At 43.3% G+C, this 24,562-nt stretch overlaps 2 protein-coding genes across 7 annotated transcripts in view; both read right to left on the reverse strand.

Annotated features, from left to right (window-relative positions):
- Positions 1-1,431: 1,431 nt before the first annotated feature.
- CHAMP1 (chromosome alignment maintaining phosphoprotein 1) lies at positions 1,432-11,425 on the reverse strand. 3 transcript variants are annotated; one of them, XM_043477545.1, is made up of 3 exons: positions 11,169-11,425; positions 7,310-7,430; positions 1,432-4,918 (listed from the first exon to the last, which is right to left on the reverse strand). In XM_043477545.1, exon 3 carries the CDS (start codon positions 4,878-4,880, stop codon positions 2,436-2,438), a length of 2,445 nt encoding a protein of 814 aa, XP_043333480.1. In that variant the 5' UTR covers positions 4,881-4,918; positions 7,310-7,430; positions 11,169-11,425; the 3' UTR covers positions 1,432-2,435. The 3 variants fall into 3 exon arrangements, with proteins under 3 accessions (XP_043333480.1, XP_043333481.1, XP_043333479.1); XM_043477546.1 differs by lacking the exon at positions 11,169-11,425 and adding an exon at positions 10,523-11,138; XM_043477544.1 differs by lacking the exon at positions 11,169-11,425 and adding an exon at positions 9,897-10,511.
- Positions 11,426-16,471: 5,046 nt separating this feature from the next.
- The window catches only part of UPF3A (UPF3A regulator of nonsense mediated mRNA decay), a 27,515-nt gene continuing 19,424 nt past the window's right edge, over positions 16,472-24,562 (reverse strand). For all 4 annotated transcript variants that reach the window (XM_043477550.1, XM_043477549.1, XM_043477548.1 and 1 more), the window contains 3 exons: positions 21,520-21,680; positions 20,257-20,551; positions 16,472-17,473 (listed from right to left, as the gene is read on the reverse strand). In XM_043477550.1, coding sequence (XP_043333485.1) covers positions 17,228-17,473; positions 20,257-20,551; positions 21,520-21,680 — 702 coding nt within the window. In that variant the 3' untranslated portion in view covers positions 16,472-17,227. The remainder of the gene's footprint in view (positions 17,474-20,256; positions 20,552-21,519; positions 21,681-24,562) is intronic.

Here is a 24,562-nt window from a genome sequence, read left to right on the forward strand (position 1 = left end):
CAGAAAAACCACCAATTCTGCTTCATTGCCTACTAAAGCCTTTGACTGTGTGGATCACAACTGTGGAAATTCTTACACAGCCAAAAATACATAAACAAAAAATAAAGTAAATAGGTTCTAAACTAAGGACACAGTTTACCCCTTTAAGGTAAAAGGAGAAAAAACTGGGAAGCTACAACTGAGGTGAGCCAAGAACATGGCGGTTTACTCAACTAAAATTAAGGCCTTAATGCCAAAACTACACATGCAATACAACTACTTAACCTAGCGCCAAATCTATCTTATGATAGTATTATTAAAAACCCACACGAGATGCCAAGTTATAGGATCTAGCTAGCTTCCCCTTGAGCAGACATACGGAGGACTCTCTGAGAAGCCTGCACCAAAAAAATTTTGACTCCGAAGAACCTGTTGCATGCTGTTACATGCTCAGACGTGGTTGTTTTGATTGCAGGCTTCAAAACGGTTTCTGGGCACTGGAGGTCCCTTGTTTTTCTACTCGTAATTTTAATCAAGTCAGCATATAAGACAGCTACATCTAAGACACCTTGCCCCTCCTACCTGTCGGCATTACGTCTAGGAGTCAACTCCACAACTCCCAAGCTTGTTGTTAAGCTGCCCAGTGTAAACCAACAATCCCATCAAGCAGTGCCTTCCCTGCCAGACCAATGCTCTCTGAAGTGACAGGTCTGGAGTTTATGAGACCTTCCAGCATTACCTAAGCATCGCATTCCCAATCGGTGTATGCACTCGAATTCCATCAAACAAGCACTCCTTTCAAGTGCCTGCGAACAGCTTGATAAAAGCCAGTATCTCATTCCTGGCTACAAATCAGAATCCTTATGACACTAAATGCTTCCTATTGTTTAAATGAAGCAGTCAGGATTGACCACCACCAGGATTAAGTGACCTTTAATAGGCTAATGTGGATTGATGAGAATTTTCATGCAAAGCCTCATGAAGCTAGGCCTCATGCATCCATGGTTTCCACTTTCATGGATTCAACCAATTATGGGTCAAAAATATTAGAAAAAATTTCCAGAAAGTCCCATAAAGCAAAACTTGAATTTGCCACTTGCTGGTAACTATTTACAATGCACTTACATTGTGTTAGGCACTGCAAGTTATCTAGAGATGATTTAAAGTATGGGAGGATGTGCACAGGTTATATACAAACACTAAATGCTTTTAAGAGCCTTGAGCATCCCTAGATCTTGGTATCTGCAGGGTGTCCTGGAACCAATGCTCTGTGGACACAGACGGACAACTGTACAGTCCCTGCACCTACCTGACCACGCTGAGAAAACAGAGCTTAGAAAACGCTGCTCCAGATACGAAAATCAGTGTGAAAACAAGTGGAAACTGGAAATAATGGAATTTGGTATCATAATATGAAAATTACACAAAAGAAAACACACAGGAATATGTTGCTAACATGAAAGCCTTTGTTTTTAATTTGGTTGATACACATTTGACAAAATATTTTAGAATAAAACAATCCATAAACAGGCACCAAGTACTTACAGTAACAACTGTGAAAAACACAGAACTGACGTATTCTTATACAATGTTTATTTATAAAACTTTTTGTGGTGAATCTGGAAGACTTTCGGTTCTGCTCATGACCCTGGTCTGAAGCCCCGAAAGATGGTGCGTAAGGCCCAGGAGGAGGTGCAACTCTTAACACATTTGGCAAGTAAGGATCACCTGCTGGTATGCGCTCACGGGGGAGGGAAGGGCCAGATCCTGGGGCTGGGGGACAGAATGGAAGACGCCAAAGGAATCAACTAAGGGCAAGGCCTAAAATCACGCGCTTGTTTCTCAGCTTCCTACAGAAGACTGCAAACTGTATTTTAAACTGACTCAATTTCCCCTTTTAGCAGAAAATCAGCAACCCTGAGACTCCAAATTTCCATGACATAAAAGCTAATAAACACCTAAAAGTGGTTCAAGATTACTAAACTAATATTTTATGACCAAATAGAAACTTTAAAATAATTTTTATGATCTGAAAACACACTTAAAGAGAAAACTTCTCAGAATTTTCATGCCTAATTCTTAAACATTCTAACGAATAATTTCCATTGTCCGAAATTAGTTGCACAAAAAGATTTAACTAGATGTTTCAAACTGTGTATGACTTAGTCTTGTTATATAGAACACCTACCTCTTCGCATTACTCAAATATACTAAAGAAATTAGAGAAATTTTACCCATGTGGAATATACAATATGCATTTATTGACTTATACAACAGCCACATAAACAAGAGACCAAGGAAAAAAAATAACACTTATTTTTTGTCACACTACTGAGACAAACACAGTACACCATAAACATCAATACCTACTGACCCAACTAGGCTTTCTAACTGATACTTTCAACAAATGGGTTCAATAAACTCTGTAGAGCACATATCCACACCATGTTTAAAAATCAGATTTGCTGCTCCTCCAGTGGAGGTTCCAGAGCTTCCATCAGCTTTTTATTTGCTTCCTCATTATGCCGGCTTTGACAATGAGTTAAATGTTTCTTAAAGCCTCTTGGAAAATTTGATTCAAAATTACAACGTGGACATTTAAGCAAACTTTGCCCATGAGCAGCTACATGATTTTTAAGGAGAGATTCCAGAAGAAAAGCTTTTCCACAAATTGTACATTTGTAAGGACTATGGACATTATGCTTGTTAACCAAATGATGCAAAACAGCACCTTTTTTCATAGCACGACAGCAACAAATTTTGCAATAATACTTTCCTTTTCCACGCTTCATGTATTTTGCAATCTCTTCTTCAGAGATAAAAGCCTCTTTTTCTTCGGTAAACTGCAATATATTTTTGGACTGCTCTGGACTAGTAATGTCCATTTTGTTCTCTTTACTAAAATCAATAGATTCCACATCAACCTGCTCTTGATCACTGCTTGATTCTTGGCCCTTACTATCTATCGCATCCAAATCTGTTTTTATATACTCACTGCTACTAAGCTCAGCATCAGAGTTCTCTTGGTTGTCTTTCTTGAGCTTCTTTGAGGAAGGAAATAAAGTGTCTTCTAAGAGTTTCTTAGGTGTAGCCATTAGTTCTTCCTGAACTAAAACATCGCACTTTTGATCATCTATGGCATCTGCCTGGAGTTCATCACCAAGCTCAACTGCCTTCTGAGACCCCGAGAAGATGGCAGATTTTGGAAGTTCAGGGAAAAGGGCATGCTTCCGGGGCTCTGGAAAAAGAGCACGTTTTCGTGGTTCAGGAGAAGCAGGAGGGGCGGCTTTAGCAGACTCAGAAAACAGGGAAGGCTTTCTAGGCTCAGTATCGATAGAGAGAACAGGCTTCCAGATATCAGAGGCTGCTTTTGGGGACTCAGATGGCCCAGAAGGACCTGGTTTCCGGATCTCAGGGAAGACAGGTTTCTGAGGTTCGATGAAGAAGGAAGACTTCCAGAGATCAGGGGAACCACCACGGGAACTTTTCTGGGACTCAGGAAAATCAACTGAAGCAGGAGATGTTTTCCGCTGATCAGGAGAAAATTTCCAAAGCTCTGGAGACCCTGAGGGCTTTCTGAGTTCTGGAGATCCTGCTGGACTCCGGATCTCTGGGGACAGTGTTGGGCCTGGTTTGCGAAGCTCAGGAGACACTGGAGGAACTGTCTTCCAGTGTTCAGGTGACAAGGTGGGAGCAGTCTTTCGCAGCTCCGGTGGGCCAGACTTCCAGGACTCAGGAGATGCAGGAGGAGATTTCCAGGAACCAGAAGAGACTGATGAAGACTTCCAGGAGGCGGGGGACACAGATGGAGCCGGTTTCCAAGGTCCAGGTGATACAGAAGGAATTGGTTTCCAAGGTCCAGGAGACACAGATGGAGCAGGTTTAGCTGGCTTCCAAGGCCCTGATGCTGCTGATGGACTGGATTTCCAAGACCTGGGGGATCCAGGTGGCCCTGGCTTCCAAGAGCCTGGTGACACAGGTGGGGCTGGCCTCCGAGGCTCTGGGGAGACAGCAGAGAACGGCTTCCAAGGTTCAGGAGACGCTGATGGGGACAGCTTCCTTGGCTCAGGGGAGACAGTCCGGGCTGGCTTCCGAGACTCCGGAGATGCAGTTGGGGACGGTCCCCAAGGTTCTGGGGAGGCAGCTAGTACTGGTGACTCGGGGGATGGGGCTGAAGGCAGCACCAATGTTTCTGGGAAATGGGAGTGTTTCTGGGCTTTGGGATTAGTCAGAGTGGCCTTTACTGGTTCAGGAGACACAGGAGCAAGTTTCTGTGGTTCTGGAGAAGGAACAGGGACTAGTTTCTGAGATTCAGAAACAAGAGGGGCTGGTTTTGGAAGTTCAGAAGAAACAGGGGCCGGTTTTGGAGGCTCAGGAGAAGGAAGAGAAGGTGTCTGTGGCTCAGGAGAAACAACGGGGGCAGGCTTCTGAGAGTCCAAGGAAGGAAGAGGAGCAGGTTCTGGTGATTCTGGAGACGTAACTGGGCCAAGTTTCTGTGTTTCTATAGAAAGGGCAGGGACAGGTTTCAGGAGCTCTGCTGAACTGGAGGCTGTTTTCTGGTGTTCAGGAAGAGGGGGGCTTTTCACAGGTTCTGCTTCTTTGTTGAACTGATTTTTTGGTTTCTCATTCCATTTCTCTGTGGCCGAATGTTTGGATGTGATGTGATAGTATACATTAGAGTACATCTTGCTGGTAAAAAAGCATTTATGGCAGTGAAACAGCTTTGCACTTTTCTGGTAAAATATCATTTTACCTAACCCACCGGCATCCATTTCATCACAAAATTCTGGATGGATGGTACCCATGTGGATTTGTACATTTTCATAATCTGTGCCTCTGAAATTGCAGTGGTCACACTCCAAACGTGCCGACGTCTTACGAAGTTCCTGGAATACTTCCATTTTTCTAACATACACGATTTTATTCTTTAAGAACAGTGCTGCGACAAAGGAGAAATAAATGAATGATTTTCAGGGATCATAATTTTGAATGAAATGCTATTTCTAGTCCATTGTATACTTGAAAAACTTTAAGTCTAGAATGGCACGTGCATTTATTATATAATATCTCTATAAAGACTGTGAAGAGAAGGGAAAAATATAACTAATTTTTAACCAAGTTCCAGGAACTCTGCTATTTTTACATATATCATCTCATTTAATCCTAACAATATGACTCCAATATTATTTTCCTCTACAGATGACGAACCTAATGTTCAAAGTCAATTACCCAGGTTATAAGACTATCAGGAACCCAAGCTTGATTCCAGAATTATCTACTGCATGTGCCTTACACTTTAACTCTAATACCCCGAATCAACAAGCTGTTAGCACACAAAGGCTAAGCAAACGTCAAAGTTAAAAGCTAGGCTATTCAGGCAGAGCAAGAAACTTTAGACCCACTTTACAAAGTGCTTGTTAAACTAAATCTAACTACGAAAAGACAACTTTAAAAAAAGAAGTCAACATATCTTGTAATGCTTTAAACATCCTAATGTATTTTGACCCATTCATTTAATGAGTTAATTATCCTGTGCCCTATGCTCTCCTAGGTGTTTGGGTTTCAGGCGAGTCTTACAATGTGGTGCTTGCGTCAGCTGAGAAGATACGAATGTGGAGGACAGGACAGAGAAGGCTCTCAGCAGAGACCTTACAAGGCGTGAGGGGCTTGTCAAAAACAGCGATTCAGATGGAGGACACCCTGGAGGCAACTTGTTTGCCAGAAAACAGGACTTTTAAACTTGTAAGCTAATCTTCTTAGGCAGTAAAAGTTAAGAGAAACTCACATACTCATTCATGCTGACAAGACATTCACACAGTATCACTTCCCAGGGGTAGTCACTGTACTTATGTATCACTAAAGAGAAGTTCTATGTTCACAAAAGGGCACAAATACATTCTATACAAATGAAGTATTAAACATATTTTTCTGCAATAAGCTTCCATTTAAGGAAGAGAAGTCTGTGGCTCAGGAGAAACAACAGGGCCAGACTCCAGGGAAGTGAGAGGAACATGTTTTGGTGATTCTGAAAGCAACTGGACCAAGTTTCTGTTTGTACAGTAAGGGCACATACAGATTTCAGGAGTTCTGCTAATTAGAAGGCATTTCCTAGGGTATCTTTACATAGAGGCTAAGCACTGAAATTCCTTATACAGATCTTTGAACATGAGGATATTTTTGTAGGGGAAATTCCTAGAAATGTTTTGAAGGCTCTTTGCAACTGAAACTGATGTTTTACCAAACTCTCAAAAACCTGCAGTACTATTACATACTTTATATACCAACTGTGTCTATGTGAGGAGTAATTCAGTAAATCCCAACTCCCTCATCATCAGAGGATCATTAAACTTCAAATCCTTGCTACTCCTTAGGTGAAAACTGACATCTCACTATTGTTTTAACATTCTTTAATGAGAAAGACTAAGTATCTTCCCTTTTTATCAGCCACATGTATATCTTTTTTCTAGGATGGACTTTATGCATTTTTCTTAATTATTTGTAAATAGTCTTTGTGTATAAAATCAGCCATTTTATGGAAACTATCTTCTCAATTTACCATTTGTCTCTTGACTTTATTTGACTTTTTATTTTTTTCCTAAACTATTTATATTGGGTTGGCCAAAAAGTTCATTCAGGTTTTCTGTAACATATCATGGGAAAATCCAGAAGAACTTTTTGGCCAACCCAATGCAACTGGTTTACACAAAAATTAAAAACTTAAAACCGTTTATCTTATGACTGTGTTTTAAATTATGCCTTCTCACTCAAATATTTTTTTAATAACTCATTATTTTTCCTATGATAACTTCATTCTCTTCTTACATATTTGTATCTTTAATTCTCTGGTATCCAGCCCGTTTTTGACCCCAAAAAATAGTTCTCATCTCAACATTGATTACACATGTAATCAATGACATATAATGTTCTTTTCTTGACATGCAGCATTCCATTTAGCAATTACTAAGTTTTGTGATTCTATTCTGGACTCTATTCTATTCTCCACCAGTTATATCTGGTATGCCCTTCTTAGCATGGATCCAACAACTGCTAAAACAGATTTTGTAACCGACATAATTAATACATGTTCATATACCACTATCAATATGGGTATGGAGGCTTTTAATGTTTTCCCTTAAGAACTCCAAGCACTTTTAAAAAATGCACTCATCATAAAATATTCTCTTAAATGTTAGAAAATGAGAAATATTAAAAGCACACAAAAATATATGCAAAGCAATGCTGCTAGAATATCACTGTATCAATTAAGGACAAGTACTTTTAGACCAGGGAAGAAATATAGACCAACATGTTTTTTCATCAGCAGACTTACCAGTTGTCTTAGAAGAATTCTTTAAAGCGGTCTTCAAAGGGCAGGCAAGTGTACATGGCTTTTTGACTAGACCACAGAAAACAATGTATAGTACATGAAGGACAAAGATGAGAAGTTGAACCTGAAAAAAGCAAAAAGAAGGGTAATCAAAATTACTTCACTGTGAAAATCTGTGCCCTCTATAATAGAATTCTGATAATTTCTCTCACTATTCTGCCCCTTCCAACAACAACAGGGGTCCAATCCAAAGCCTAGACATTAATAAAATGACACCAAAGATTACGGTAGATAATATCCACGACACCTCCCTCATTGAGTTTCAATTTAGTGATCCACTATGGAATTATATACAGAGAGTACATCAGGCAAAATGCTGGACTGGATGAATCACAAGCTAGAATCAAGACTGCCAGAGAATTATCAACAACCTCAGATATACAGATGATACCACTCTAATGGCAGAAAACGAAGAGGAATTAAAGAGTTTCTTGATGTGGGTGAAAGAGAAGAGTGAAAAAACTGGCTTGACAACATTCAAAAAACTAAGATCATGACAGCCAGTCCCATCACTTCATGGTAAACAGAAGGAGAGAAAGTGGAAGCTGTGACAGATTTTATTTTCTTGGGCATTAAAATCAGTGTGGATTTTGACTGCAGCCATTAAAGTATTACACTGATGAAAAAGTGTGGTTTTGCATTGTTGAACTTTGCTGTTTGATATTGGAATACATTCTTAAATAAATGCAGTCACGATATACATCATTTTAACATGCATTTCTCACTTTATGGCTTTTTTTGCTAATGACATTACTTGCTGCTTATTTTAGACTAGGGCAATGATGTTAGACAAAATGCAAATTCAAGTGGTTTTTTAATTCGAGTTCAAAATGGGTCATAAAGTGCACCAGAGACAATTTGCAGCATCAACAATGCATTTGGTCCAGAATCTGCTAATGAAACTAGACTGCAGTGGTGGTTCAAGAAGTTTTGCAAAGGAGACAAGAGCCTTGGAAGATGAGGAGTGCAGTGGCCAGCCACCAAAGTTGACAATGATAAATTGAGACGATCATCGAAACTGATCCTCTCACAACTACACTAGAAGTTGCCAAAAAACTCAACATCAACCACTCTACAGCTGTTCAGAATCTGAAGCAAAGGGGAAAGGTGAAAAGGCTTGATAAGTGACAAGCTCATCAGCTGACCACAAATCTAAAAATTCATCGTTTTGAAGTGTCGTCTTCTCTTATTCTATGCAACAATGATTCATTTCTCCATCAGATTATGATGTGAAACAAAAAGTATATTTTATACAACAACCAACGATGACCAGCTCAGTGCTTGAACTGAGAAGACGCTCCAAAGCACTTCCCAAAGCTAAACTTGCACCAAAAAAAGCTCATGGTCATCATTCGGTGGTTTGCTGCCCATCTGATCCACTACAGCTTTCTGAATCCCGGCGAAATCATTACACGAGATGTATGCTCAGCAAATTCATGAGATGTACCCTGAACTGCAACACCTGCAGCTGGCACCGGTCAACAGAAAGGGTCCGATTCTTCTCCAAAACAACATCCAACCACATGTCACACAACCAATGCTTCAGAAGTTGAATGAACTGGGCTAGGGAGTTTTGCCTCATCCATCATATTCACCTGACCTCTCGCCAACCAACTACCACTTCTTCAAGCATCTCAACAACTTTTTGCAGGGAAAATGCTTGCACAACCCGCAGGAGGTGAAAATGCTTGCCAAGAATTTGTCGAATCCTGAAGCATAGATTTTTATGCTACAGGAATAAGCAAACTTTACAGTTAAAAGAAATTGAAACCTACACATTAATATCTTGCTCAAGGTCGGGCAACTAGTCAGCATCTGATGAAGTACCACAATAATGTTCTGCTATCTATCCTCAACCAAATTAATATAGTAGAATTTATTAAGATCTTGAAAGGCCAGTAAATGGGTCAAAAGCAATTACATGAAATTTATCAAACATTCAGAAGAACCCCTGGAGAAGGAAACAGCAACCCACTTCAGTATTCTTGCCTGGGAAATTCCATGGACAGAGGAACCTGGCAGGCTACAGTCCATGGGGTCCCAGAGTCTGACATGACTTAGTGGCTAAATAACAACGTATATACACAGTAGCACTGCTCTTCACCTTTGCTTATTTTTTAAAAAATATTAAACTTCAGAGAAGTTTTAGGTTTTAAAAAAAATTGAACAAAAAGTTCTGTGTTCTCATATACCTCCTTTCCTCCTCTGCCCATCATTTCTATTATTAACACTGGTAAATTTGTTACAACCGATAAACAAATACGTTACTGTTAACTAAAGCCCATAGTCTGCAACAGGCATCACTCCATATGTTGTACAGTTCAAACGGGTTTTCACAAACACACCCTGTCACGTATCTCTCGCAGACCCTCACAAACTACTTTCACTGCTCTAACAACTCCGTGTTCCTCACAACCCGTCTCTGTAGTTTAGCTTTCTTGTATATATTTTTTAAAACTGTGATAAAATATAGCATGAACTTTACCATTCTTCTTACCACTTTAAAAATGAATATACCATTCAAACTTACCCTTTTTAAATGCATGATCTAGTGGCGTTAAGTACATACACAATGTTGTACGGCCGTTTCCATTATCCATTTCCAAAATCTTCATCATCACAAACAGAAATTCTATACCCATTCAACAATTCCCTCTTTGAGAGGAATCATAAAATGTTGGGGGTTTTGTGCCTGGCTTGTTTTACTTAGCATGTATATACTGAAGCATGCATCGTAATTTCATTTTTTCAAGGATATGCAGCAGTCCACTGTACATACCACCACTTTTTTCCCACTCATCTGTTGACAGTCATGTAGATTGTTAGCTCCTTTAGCTACTCCGGTTGAACAAAGACTGTGCTGTACTTAGTCACTCAGTCGTGTCCGACTCCTTGCCACCCCATGGACTGCAGCCCACCAGGCTCCTCTGTCCATAGGGATTCCCCAGGCAGGAATACTGGAGTGGGTTGCCATGCCCTCCACGAGGGAATCTTCCCAACCCAGGGATCGAACCCAGGTCTCCCGTATTGCAGCCAGATTTTTTTCCTCACTGAGCCACCAGAGAAGCCCTCTTTTTGGCTACTCTGAATAAGGCTGCTATGGACACTGGTGTACAAGTACCTGGGTCTCTGTTTTCAATACTTTGGAATTTATACCTAGGAGCGGAACTGCTGGATCATACTGGTAACTTCAAATGGTAATTTCTAAACCATATTCCATAGCTGATAGCCGCAATCATTTCACTTCCCAGACAGCAGAGCAGGACTGTTCCAATTTCTCCAGGTCCTCATCAACACTTCGGATTTTTTTTTTTTTTTAACCAATACTAGCGAGTGTGAAGCGGTATCGCATGCTGGCTTCCATTTTCACAACGCTGATAGCTAAGAGTCATCCTTCGATGCGCTCTGGGGCCATCTGCACACCTCCTCAGGAGAAATACCCACTGAAGTCCTTTGCCCACTTTTAAACGGCTTTTTGTTGCTTAGTTATCAGATACACACCACCCCACTCCGCGGGCTGCCCCCTGACTTCCAAGCGGCAGTAATGACAAAGCCCACACAGCCTAGGGGCAGAGAAAACCGCCTCCAGAACCAGGAGCTCGTGGGCCCGGGTTCCGTCGCCGCAGCGCGGTTTGGAAACAAAACGTTTCCGACCTCGGGCGGGATGACGCACGGCTCCCGCCCCAAGCCCCGCGGCCCCACCCGGCCCGCGGCCGCGCCCGGGGCCCTCGTCGGCGGCAGGCCCAAGCCTCCTCGGGGCAGCGGTCCGGGGACGGCCCTCCCCGCCCGCCGCGCTCCTCACCAGCGGGCCGCGGCCGGCGTCCGGGCGAGAAAAGAGGGGGGGAAGCTCGCGGTCCCGGCGGCTCCGCCAAGGCCTGCGGCTCGGCGGCCTCCCGAATGGCGGCGAAGCGCAGGCGCGGGCTACGGACGCACGAACGTGCGCGCGCCCCCAGGACGGGCGGGCGCGCGCTCACGCGACTTTGGCGCCGCGCCCCCCGCGCAGACCAATCGGATCGCTGGTCTCAGGCGCCCCTTGCGGAGCGCTGCGGCCCCCGGCAGCCCTCCCGCGCCCGGAAATGACGCGCCTCCCGCCCCGGCCGCGCCCCGAAGCTCCGGGGGCTGGCGGGGCTGCGGCCGGTCTCTGCCGGTCCGCCTAAGCCTTTGTGCTTCCCCCTGAGTCCTGGGCTTCTCTCTGCCTTTGCCCGAGTTCTTTTCCGTTGACAGCTCCTGAAAGCGGCTGGCCGCTGGGTTTCCGTGTGAGAACAGATGGCATCCATTACCTCAGTTGCAGGCATCTCTAGTCTATTCCTTTATTTTTTATTTTATCCTCACTTTCACGCCAAATTCTAAATATTGTCTGTCCTTTTAATTTCTGGAAATATTCTAACTTTAAATAGTAACGGGTTCGTTCTAGGAAATTTTCAGGTTTTTGTTTTTGTAGCAAAATGATCCATACATTTGACCAGACTTAATAGCTTTAAAAGAAAACTTTTCGGACTTCCCTGGTGGTCCAGTGAGTATCTGCGCTCCTTAGTGTCTCAGCTGGTAAAGAATCCACCTGCAGTGCGGTAGGCCTGGGTTCGGATCCCTGGGTCGGGAAGATCCCCTGGAGAAGGGCTACCCACTCCAGTTTTCTGGCCTGGAGAATTCCATGGACTTAATAGTCCATGAGGTCACAAAGAGTCGGACAGGACTGAACGACTTTCACTTTCACACAAAATTTCATAATTTTTCAGTTATCTTTTACCTGAGCTCTGTGGATTCCTCCCAGATAGAGGCACCTGTCTGGGCTTGAAGAGTACCTCGCTAGATTCCCTGTGCCAAACTCGAACTTCACTTGGCCACCACTGAATTTAGGATGACCAGTTGAGTAAACAACTAGAACTGATGTTTAAACCACCACACCATAAATTCAGCCCAACCCAGCCCTCTCTTCTTTCTAGTTTAGAACCTGACACTGGGAACCCATGCCTGCATGTGCTCCCCTCACGTTTGTAGGTGTCAGTTAGTACAGTGCTTGTTCCTTTGGTTGGAAGCGGCCTCCTCTAGACATTGACTTTGTTACTGGCTACTTCAGATCTGAGATGGTGGTGGGGAGGGGGAGCAGAAGAAAACCAGCCTCCTTGGTGGGGGGAATGGCATGGCGGGGTGGCCCTCAAGTGGGTGTCTGTGGGTCTGGGGCTAAGTACCTCAGTTCTGATAGATAGTCTCATTCTTTCCAGATTATTGACCCAACTTCCACACAGGCATTTTGTGGCTATTTCAACCCTGTGATTGTAAGATACAAATTATTTTAGCATCTGCACGGCAAGTTCCCATTCTTACGTCTATAAAGTGGGCACACTAGACACCGTGTGTGCTGTTTGAAAACTTTCAGTGCTGTAAGAAGTCGCTGCTCTGCCCACAGTCCTGGATTCCTTTTCCCTTTCACACTATTCTGTGGCATTGCCAACGCAGCTTCCTCAAACCCGGTCCCGATGAACAGTTTGTTTTAGGTGACCACTGGTCATTAGTCATTTTCCACCATAGGGCATAAGCTGCTAGATTTTCATCCCTGAATATTAGTGGAATTTTTACTCAGGGCAATGTAACTTATCTCCCCAAATTTCCTTTCTCCAAATTTCCTTACTCCCCTATTAATCAGTTTTCCTTTGAAATTCTTGGTTTTAAGCAACAGAAACCAATTCTACCTGACTTAAGCAGAAAAAGAACTTACTGTGAGCATCTCAAACAGCTCAGAGTCAGCTGGAAGCTGGGAGTACCAGCAGTTCTGAGGCAGGGCTTGAGGATGCATTTCTAATAAACCCCCAGGAGCTGCTGAGGCCTGGGGGGCCACTCTCTGAAAATCATCACAGCAGAGCAACAAAGTTTCTCATGCATTGAAACCAAAAGAAACAGACACAGTGACTCAGACTCCTTTAGTAACAAGACTTGTCCCTTGTCTGCAGGGAGGGGAGTCTAGGGTGAGCTGCTCTGGCACTGCCACCAGGAGCCCATGGCCTTTCCACCATGGGAAAGGCTCAGAGTGCATAGCTTGGGCCTCCTTGGTCACTTTAGGTGATCGTTTCTGCCAATAATATTGAATTGCTCCATTTTATGTTTATGGCAAGAAGATTGTGAAGAAAATTTAACGCTGGATTATTGTTGTTGTTCAGTCACCCAGTCATGTCCGACTCTTTGTGACCCCATGGACTGCAGCACACCAGGCCTCCCTGTCCCTCACTATCTCCCGGGTGATGCCGTCCAGCCATCTCATCCTCTGACGCTCTCTTCTCCTTCTGCCCTCCGTCTTTCCCAGCATTAGGGACTTTTCCAATGAATCGTCTGTTTGCATCAGATGACCAAAATACTGGAGCTTCAGCATCAGTCCTTCCAGTGAATATTCAGGGTTGATCTCCCTTAAGATTGACTGATTTAGAGCTGAAAGAGACATGTGCACCCCAATGTTCATCCTAGCACTGTTTATAATAGCCAGGACATTGAAGCAACCTAGATGCCCATCAGCAGACGAATGGATAAGGAAGCTGTGGTACATATACACCATGGAATATTACTCAGCCATTAAAAAGAATTCATTTGAATCAGTTCTAATGAGATGGATGAAACTGGAGCCCATTATACAGAGTGAAGTAAGCCAGAAAGATAAAGACCATTACAGTATACTAACACATATATATGGAATTTAGAAAGATGGTAATGATAACCCTATATGCAAAACAGAAAAAGAGACACAGATGTACAGAACAGACTTTTGGACTCTGTGGGAGAAGGCGAGGTGGGATGTTTCAAGAGAACAGCATGTATATTATCTATAGTGAAACAGATCACCAGCCCAGGTGGGATGCATGAGACAAGTGCTCGGGCCTGGTGCACTGGGAAGACCCAGAGGAATCAGGTGGAGAGGGAGGTGGGAGGGGGGATCGGGATGGGGAATACATGTAACTCCATGGCTGATTCATGTCAATGTATGACAAAACCCACTGCAATGTTGTGAAGTAATTAGCCTCCAACTAACAAAAATAATTGAAAAAAAAAAAAAAAAAGATTGAGTGTTTTGATCTCCTTGCTGCAACTTTCAGGAGTCTACTCCAGCACCACAGTTCAAAGCCATCAACTGTTGGCAGAGTAATGTCTCTGCTTTTCAACACACTGTCTAGGTTTGTCATCGCTTTCCTGCCAAGAAGCAATTGTCTTCTGATTTCATGGCTGCAGTCACTGTCCGCAGTGATTCTGGAGCCCAAGAAGAGGAAATTTCTCACTACTTTCACCTTTTCCTCTTCTATTTGCTATGCAGTAATGGGGCCAGATGCCATGATCTTAGTTTTTTTAATACTTAAGTCTTAAGCCAGATTACTGACAGCCTAATATATAAAAATTTTATCTTCTGAAAAGTTATTCCTTTGAGGATCTGATGAAAGCTTATATAGACCATTCCACAGAAGTGTACAGTAGGCTTTTTCATAATATCATGATCCCAATTTATGGAAGCTACCGATGGTCAGAAGGACAACAATGTCACAAGAGCACCCACAGGTTTTGGGTTAAGATTTCCTGATTTAGGGGGACTGATTCTGCCACTTGTGATGTAGAGGATTTGAGGAAGCCTGTGAGCTCTCAAGGGTCTCCATTCCTTTTGTGGGAAAGGAAGAGCACTGAGGCCTCTGAAGTCGGGCTGGTCTGCTCTCCTCACCTGCGTTGCTGACGCCTGGAGTGCCTTCCGTACAGAGGCACGTGGTGACCTCCTGATGAGCAAATGTGTCACTCCATTCAGCCACTTTTCCTTATTGTTAATCGAAGTATAGTTGATGTACAGTATTACATCAGTTACATTATCATTACAACAATATTACATAAGTTACAGGTGTGCAACATAGTGATTCATAACTTTTAAAGGTTATATTCCATTCATAGTTACTGTCAAATGCTGGTTATATTCCTTGTGTTGTACAATATATCCTTGTAGCTTAAATGTTTTGCACACCATAGTTTGCACCTCTTAACCCACTACCCCTATCTTGCCCCTCCTTCCTCTGCTCTCCCCACTGGTAAACTGTTCTCTGTATCTGTGGGTCATTTTTTGTTGTTGTTTTATTCACTAGTTTTCTGTTTTAGAGCCTACATATGAGTGATATCATATAGTATTTATCTTTGTCTGAGTTATTTCACTTAACATAATGCCCTTGAAGTCCATCCATGTTGCTGCAAATGGAAAAATTTCCTTCTTTTTTATGGCTGAGCAGTATTCCATTGTGTATACATACCCCTTCTTCTTTGTCCTTTCTTCTGTTGATGGACACTTAGGTTGCTTCCATACCTTGGCAATTGTAAAAATGCTGCTGTGAACCCTGGGGTGCATGTATCTTTTTGAATTAGTGTTTTCTGTTTTTTCAGATTTATACCCAGGAATAGAATTTTAAGGTTATTACTCTGACAGCTAAAAGTAACATATGTTTATATATTCTTGTGCTTAAACATTTTGCTTTAATTTTGACTACAGTAAACATCAATAGCTTATAAACAAAAGTTCTTTGTGGTTGTTAATAATTCTTAAGAACGCAAAGTATTCCTGAAACCAAAAAGTATTAACGACCATTCCTTTAAACCACGGATCTTGAAAATGAACCCTAACAGACTGTGGTCCACAGGCCAAATATTGAATGTTCCTGTTTTTATACATTAAGTTTTATAGGAACCCAGCCCTACCCATTCATTTTTCTATTGTAAATGTATTCAAAGGCTGCTTTTTCCACTATGATGGCAGCGTTTAATAGGTGTTACACAGACCTTATCTCCTGTAAAATCTAAAGTGTTTACTATCTAGCCCTTTGCAGCCAGAGCTGAAGCTGCTGGGTCACCCGGACCTCACTGAACCCCAGCAAGCCCTCCTCCCCACCCCCACCTCCTGGGTCAGGAGCTGGAGCACAGCAGTGATGGCAGACCGCCCAACAGGCTGGGGCTTCCGAAACAAATCTCAGTCTCCTGAGAAATACTTTGTATCTTATAAGGAACAGATATAATCAAAACATTCAGATGATTACAGCTACATTTTAAAAAGCAGTTTTCTATCACATAACATTCTGCATAGGGAAAGTATCATAACTGGAGTTCAAATTCATAGCAACTAAAATTTTTATTTAATAAATGGTACAAAGAACACAATGCCAAAAACCTTAACATTTAAAATTTCACCAAAAGAAAAAGTATTATAGAATACACAGTTGCAAAAAGCTACATTAAGTTATTTTACAACTGCCTCAGGCTGCAAAGAGAAAAATACCCAATGCCATACCTAAGTTATCCCTCTTTGAAAATAATGCCATGTATGTTATAAACCATGAGCACCCCATCAAAAAGACTGGAACTGTTTTTGTCAATTCAGTGGCCATAGTGTTAAAAGGGCAACAATTAGACCTTTGGGGCTTTATACAGAGTTAGAGTTCCTATCAGAGGGACAACAGCACCACAGCCTTAGTGAATTCTTATGAAAGGAGGTACATGAGTGACCGAATTACAAGAGTTACAAGGAATGAGAGCTGCTCGCTTCCAAGAAACTACAGCTCACAGAAAACCAAAAAAGGCACGAGATACAGACCATTTACTCATGAATGCGTAAAACTCAAAGTCCACGGTATTCCTACAACATGTTGAAAGTGCTTCAGAATTCACACAATACTAATTTTCTTTTGGTTCTGGTTAAATTATATATACCAGTTTATAACAGAAATGGTAAAATCTGTAACTCTGTTCAAAGTTTTAAAAGATTACTTAAGAATGGTTTCTTGTATTTCTATGCCACCTTTATAGTTCTGGTTTCTCATTTCTTCACTAGGAGTAAATTCAGTGTGCAGGTTTTATCCCAGGCTAATTTATACACTTCCGGAAGGAACGCCCTCTCAAATCCACAGAGTGTTGAGGTGGGGAGCCCCGACCCACATCACCAACATGCATGTCGCCCCACACCACCTCTTCACTCTTCTCAGCTAAAGCCACCGTTGAGTCTTCCACCTCACCCCTCCTCCCGTCGCGGCCCTCCTCGGGGTGTCTTCCATCACAGTCACGGGCTTGGATGCGCGATCTGGGCTGGTACAGCTGCAAGCCTGGCCGGTCCTGCCAGGAGAGAAGGCGTGTTACTCTTCCAAGGGCCAGAAACACAGGTTGGGGCAACAGCTCTATCTATTTTAGGCCCTGATAATCCTAATTATCTAAAGAAAATCAGTCTAGCAGGTAAAAATCAGCCTTTTTCATAGCACTATCTCAGAAACTAGGCATTTTGAGATTTTAAAATAGGCCATGAAAAAGAAAGACTTAGTATTCAAAATAACTTGAAAGTAAAGTTAGTCTCTGAGAAAGTATTATTGCTCAAACCTAGACCACTCTGTGGAATTGGTACAATCATGGCATTCCCTCCTATTGTGAGAGGTGAAAACTCAAACACACTCATCACAACCCCTCAAACTCACCATACACGGTGGATGCAAAATCGGAAACAAAGACATGGCCTTTGAGCTATGAACTGAGCAGGCACACACATTTGTAATAAGCTATAATTTCTGTGTAGCTTATTCCTCAACTGTCCCCTTTATAGAAAATACTAACCAGTCATCATACTAAACTCTTCGAGATGGTGGGATAAAAATATGACTGGATAAAGTACATGAAATGAAATAAAACTGCTTCAGGGTATGAGAAAGCAAAGCCAGGGAAAGACAAAGTGATTCTGCAGGCCAGGACTGTTGCGGAGGCCAGCCAGTCCTACAGGAGCCGTATGTGTACATGGGCAAAACAGCAGCATGGCCTTCCAGGGCCACATGGAGGGCAGTGTGACTCGGGGGTCATGTCTTCTGCTGTTTCTCTAGAGCTCACCACTCACCTTTACCCACCACTCCTGGGCTGTGTGTGAAGTCCCCACAGTTGCTACCATGGGGTTTACCAAAACGTCCTTTTCCTTAATATCAGCCTGGCCAATGAGAAGAGTGGGAAAGAGCTTGGTAGACCTGTATAGCCTATCACGCTCTTTCACACACTCTTGGATCAGAAAAATTAATACTGCTATAAAACAGCCACACTAGCCAAAGCAATCTACAGAGGTAATGCAATCCCTATCAAAATACCCATGATATTTTTCACAGAACTAGAATAAATAATCCTTAAATTTATATAGAACCACAAACAGCCCAGAACTGCCCAAGCAATCCTGACATAAAACAACAAAGCTGAAGGTGTAACCCTTTCAGATGTCAGACTATACTGCAAAACCACAGTAATCAAAACATTATGGTGCAAAACCAGACATATGGATCAATGGAACAGAGTAGAGAGCCCAGAAATAAACCCACACATCCATAGTTAATTAATCTAAGCCAAAGGAGGCAAGAATACACAATGGAGAAAAGACAGTCTCAGCAGCAAGGGGCGTTGGGGGAGCTGGACAGCTACACACAAATCACTGAGAACATATATGAGAACATACCCTCACACCACGCACAAAAATAAACTCAAAATTGTTTAAAGACCTAAATATAAGACATGACATCATCAAAATCCTAGAAGAGGACACAGGCAAAACATCCTCTGACATAAATCATAGCAATATTTTCTTAGGTCACTCTCCCAGAGCAAAAGAAAATAAACAAATGAGACCTAATTAAACTTAGATGCTTCTGCACAGCAAAGGAAACCACCAATAAAAAACCCCTTACAGAATGGGAGAAAATATTTGCCAATGATGTGACCAACAAGGGGTTAATATCCAAACTACATAAACAACTCATATAACTCAATAAACTTATGTATTACTTGTGCGAAAAGTATTATAAGCCTATTACAATACAGTACTACATAGCCAATTGTGTTAGTTGGGTACCTGGGCTAACTTTGTTGGACTTATGAACAAATTGGACTTAATGAACACACTCTCTGACCAGAATTTGCTCGTATGTGGGAGACTTACTGTAGTCAAGGTATGGAAGCAACTTAAGTGCCCATTGACAGGTAAGTGGATAAAGAAGATGTGGTACATATATACTATGTACTATTACTCAGTCATAAAAAGAATGAAATAATGAACATTTGCAGCAACATGCATGAGCCTAGAGATTATCGTACTAAGTGAAGTAAGTCAGAGAAAGTAACTATATGATTACCACTTACAGGTAGACTCTAAAAATAATATAAATGAATCTATATACAAATCAGAAATTGACCCACAGTCATAGAAAACAAACTTACGATTATCAACGGAGAGAAGGAAAGAGGGAGGGACAAATTAGGAGTATGGGATTAACAGATACAAACTACTAAACATAAAATAGAAAAGCAGCGAGGATTTACTGTATAGCACAGGAATTACGTTCAATATCTTGTATTAACCTATCATGGAATATAATCTGAAAAAAATTACCAGTTCACAGTACACCTGAAACTAGCGCAATATTGTAAATCAACTAAACTTCAGTTAAAAATCAGAACACTGTTAATAACGTAAAAGGGAGCACCAAGACAGATATTCCTTACTGTCTTAGGGGAAAAATAGATAATCTTTCCATTACTTATTTTCAGGCAAATAGTGTGAATGTGCAGTTTTATGCTAAATAAAAGGGTTTTGTGTTTTTTTTTCCTTTCTTAGTTAAAAAAAAATCAATTCTCTAAGTAAAGGAGATTCTGGTTTCATCTCAGGCCCTGGTACCCTCTCACTTGACAAGACTCACTGCTCTACAGACACAGCCTTTCAGGACAGGGAGCCCTAAGACACTGTCAAAGCCTGTGGTCCTGCATCTCAAGACACCTCAAGACACTTGGTTAAATAAAACATTTTTGTTTGGAAAAGCAGCTGTAAGCCTGCAAGATTACAGTTTATACTGTGAGCAGGCGAAATGAAAGAGTAAAAGAACCTTGTTTCCCGTGCGCTCCTTTCTGGGTGCTGGCCGGTCTTCGCTCTTCTCCCTTCCCAGCCTCTCGGCCGCTTCCGCAGGGCAGCCACCGTCCTGGCTTCCTTTCCTCCCTCTGTCCACGGCCAGTCCTTTCCCCCACGCCAGCTCTTCTCCGCTTCTTCCTGCACATTTCTCCAGCTCACAGTGGGCTCTGTGTTTCCTGCTGTCATCCGAGTGGCATCGTTGTGCTTCAAGTTCTTTTTCTCGGGATCTTCTCTCCTTATCCCTTTGCTCTTTATCACTGTCATTTTGTGACCTGTGATTCAACACAAATTATCAGTAACCTTACATAAACTGCCTGACAACTATCTGTCTTCCCTTCCAGAAGCAGGCAGGGAAGACACAGTCTGCTCATCACTGTTGTGCAGGTTTGCACATGACGGGCACATGACAGATGCTCAATAAGAAACTTTGAAAAGATGAATAAACAAGAGTAATAACAATATTTACTCTTACGCCTGAGTGACATATATGTAATAGGCACTGTGCTAGGCATCACACACACACACACATACATTCTTGTAATTCCTAATAAACAGAACCCTCTGTTTCTTTTACAGATAAAGCAAATGAGACCAGAAGTAGTCAAGGGGCTCTCCTAGTAGACCAGATGGACATCCATCATGACACAGACCTGGTATTTACAGTTTGCGTTTCTGTTCCAAGCCGAGCTAAAGTTAATTTAAAAAATTCACATATGCATGTATCAAACTGTTAAATGAATACTAAGTAAATAAGTCGCTGCTTACCTCACCTTAAAGTCTTTCTCTCCATGAGCCCCACATACTGTCTGTGGCTCTGCACAGGATGGCAGCAGGGCTCATGGAACAAAAAGATCTGCAAGCGCCCATCTGTGCCAGAAACAGGACGAGAGCACAGAAGAGAGCTCAGACTGACAGAGCCCCCTGAGGAAGAGAGTGAGAAGGAGAGAAGACGGGACAAGCAGAGGCAGGGATCCAAGAGAAGCAGCGGAAGAGGAGACTGTGGAGACAGGACACTCCCTGCCTGAAGACAGCCTCGAGGCTGCAGGCTGACCGGTTCACCGTCAGCATGGCCCTGACCACAGAGACAAGGTGTGGACAAGCACACCCCAGCAGAACTCCTGAATCCCAAGCATATTTATGAAATACAAGCATTTACTCACACTGCAGAAGGATATACGACCACAACTTGATGACAACTTGAGGTGCAGAACATGGTCCAAGAAACAAGAGCTCGGCTCACCTCTCCCAGAGCTCCTCCAGCGAGCCCTCTGAGGGCTTGGGCTTCAGGACCGTCCCACTGGGACAGGGCTCCCACCTCCCATCTCCAGGGTCGATCTCCTCCGCTCTTTCTTTTGGTTTCTCAGTGCTCGGCTCCTCTCCCTTTTCTGGTTTTTTGAGAAGCTGAGAAATTATAATGCTAGTAAAATACCACTTTAAGAGTATAGTAAAAAGAAAGTACTTAGTAAATAAGTTAAAATATACACCGATATCAAGCTCAAATGTTTGAATAGCAAAGAACATAAGCTAAAGATCCAATAAACAGGTTTTTGGTTAAATATACACGGGTACGTTCAGTCAATGAGGTACTTTGTAGTTATGAGAAACAATTTAAGATAATGTGATAAAAAATATTATATATATGAAGAAAAGAATGTTACAAAGCAGAATGATCTGATTCCTATTTATATGTTGATTCACAGATATATTAATAGAAAAATGTCTAAAAGGCATGCAATACTGTGTTATTATTTTCAGTTAGCAGAAATGATTTTCTTTCATCTATAGGTTCTAGTTTTTCTGAAATGAACACGTATTACTTTTATAAAACAGAAAAAAACTTTTTAAAGATGTTTTACTGTTGATGACTTTGAGAATGGTTTTCAAAATACCTATTGCTCTCTTTCTTGTAACAGACTTAGCAATAACGCTGATACACTGATTCTGTTATGAAATTGGACCTTCCTTCTGTTCTTACTCTTTGAACTTTAGTACCACAGGCAGAGTCAGTTTGTAGAACATGAATGTAAGTCTACATGTAAGAATTTTGCTCTCTTATAAAAGTGAACTTATTTAAGTTGTGGTATAGAAAAACTATACACAAACACATTTCACTAAATGCAATCATTTAAGAATGAAACACAGACTGTCAGACACAATTGTGAAAGTTGCTTCTCATCAGAGGTTACCTGCACTATGTTACCTGCCTATGGGGAATCCTTTCAGGTAACAAGTCTATCTTTTTTTAGTTTAAAAAGTAATATATGCAAACCACAGGGAAACGCAATAGTGAATGTCTCCATCAATCCAACAAGTAGTTTAGGCCCCTACAAACTGTTGTAACAATATTTCTGAAACCAAAGAGTTTTTCCAACACCACCTCCGCGACTCTCAACACAGGCTGTTGCCCTATGAGCCAACCCACTTCTGACGCCATCTACCTGGGGTCAAGGTCAGATCCCACGGGGCCGTCCCCACCTCAGACGCCAGGTGTTAGTCCCAAGTTGTCACCAGTGCTTGTGACTGACCAGCTATAAATTCAGGGAGTTCCTGAACGAGAATGACTCATGGAACTCAGGGAGCACTTTACTTACTGTTGCTGGTTTGTTATGAAGAGTACGGCTCAGGCCCAGCCAGCTGGGAGAGAGCTCGGGGTGAGGTACCTGGGACCAGTCTGAGGCCTCCCTCCTCCACTCTCTCGGCAGCAGGACGTGTATGTCCACCAGCTAGGTTACTCTCCAAACTCCACACTTCAGGACTTTTATGGAGATGCCATTCCATAGGCATCATCGATTGCACCTCTGGCCACTGATGACTGAACTCAATCTCCAGTCCTTTCCCTCGTCGGAGGTGGGGATGGCGCTCGAAGTTCTAACCCTGTAATCATGCCTGGTCTCTCTGGTGACCAGATTCCATCCTGAAGCCATCCAGGGCCCCAGCCACCTGTTAGTTCTTAGTATACAAGACATTCCTATCACTCCAGAGGTAGCAAGGGTTTGATGAGCTATGTGCCCTGAACTGGGGAAGAGAGCCCAGGCTCGGGGCTAGAAATGCAGTTGTACGAAATGAGGGTCCACAGTTAGGGCCTCACACTTGATACTCTTGCCAAGGCGGTGGCATCACGGGAGTGGGAGAACCATATCCACAGTGACGAAAACAGAAGAGTGAGCCAGATAATCTCAGGAGGTTATAAAATGCTACAGACACATAATAAACAGAATAAAAGTACAATGTGTGGGGGAGGGAGGAGGACTGGTTTCTCAAGGGGTCAGCGAAGGGCTCCCTGCACAGACAGGATGTGCCCAGGGAGCAGACGGCAAGGGGAGCCATCCTGAGAGGGCCTGAGTCTGGTGGGGTGGGGGAACTCCCTGTGTGGGAAGAGGGGGAGGGAGCACGGAGCACAGAGGGGAGGACAGAGGGGGAGGCAGCAAGGAGGACAGTGGGAAGGGCAGATGGGGAGTGAGCACGGAGGACAGTGGGGAGGGCATGCAGGGAGGACAGCAGGGAGGGAGCACAGAGGGCAGTGGGGAAGACAGAGGGGGAGGGAGCACGGAGGACAGTGGGGAGGACAGTGGGGAGGGAGCACGGAGGACAGCAGGCAGGACAGTGGGGAGGGAGCATGGAGGACATCAGGGAGGGAGCACGAAGGGCAGCGGGGAAGACAGCAGGGAGGGAGCACAGAGGACAGAGGGGAGAACAGCAGGGAGGGAGCATGGAGGGCAACAGGGAGGACAGCAGGGAGGGAGCATGGAGGACAGCGGGGAGGACAGAGGGGAGGGAGCACAGAGGACAGAGGGGAGAACAGCAGGGAGGGAGCATGGAGGACAGCAGGGAGGACAGAGGGGGAGGGAGCATGGAGGACATCAGGGAGAGAGCACAGAGGGCAGCAGGGAGAACAGTGCAGAGGGAGTGGGGAGGACAGCAGGGAGGACAGTGGGGAGGACAGCAGGGAGGGAGCATGGAGGACAGCAGGGAGGACAGTGGGGAGGGAGCATGGAGGACAGTGAGGAGGACAGAGGGGAGGGAGCATGGAGGACAGTGGGGAGGGCATGCTGGGAGGACAGCAGGGAGGGAGCACTGAGGGCAGTGGGGAGGACAGTGGGGAAGGAGCACGGAAGGCAGCGGGGAGGACAGCAGGGAGGGAGCACAGAGGACAGCGGGGAGGGAGCATGGAGGGACAGCAGAGGAGGACATGGGGGAGGGAGCCACGAAGGGCAAGTGGGGAGGACAGCGGGGAGAGAACACCAGAGGGCAGCGGGGTGGACAGAATGGGGAGGGGAGCACAG

This window comes from Cervus canadensis, chromosome 9 (assembly GCF_019320065.1).
Source record: "Cervus canadensis isolate Bull #8, Minnesota chromosome 9, ASM1932006v1, whole genome shotgun sequence".
Classification (NCBI taxonomy): domain Eukaryota; kingdom Metazoa; phylum Chordata; class Mammalia; order Artiodactyla; family Cervidae; genus Cervus; species Cervus canadensis.

Excerpts from the sequence above, each read along its gene's own strand:
- CHAMP1 (XM_043477544.1), bottom strand. Across the intron at positions 4,919-7,309 it reads GAATTCTTCTAAGACAACTG|CACTGTTCTTAAAGAATAAA; the intron begins GTAAGTCTGCTG and ends CCTTTGTCGCAG.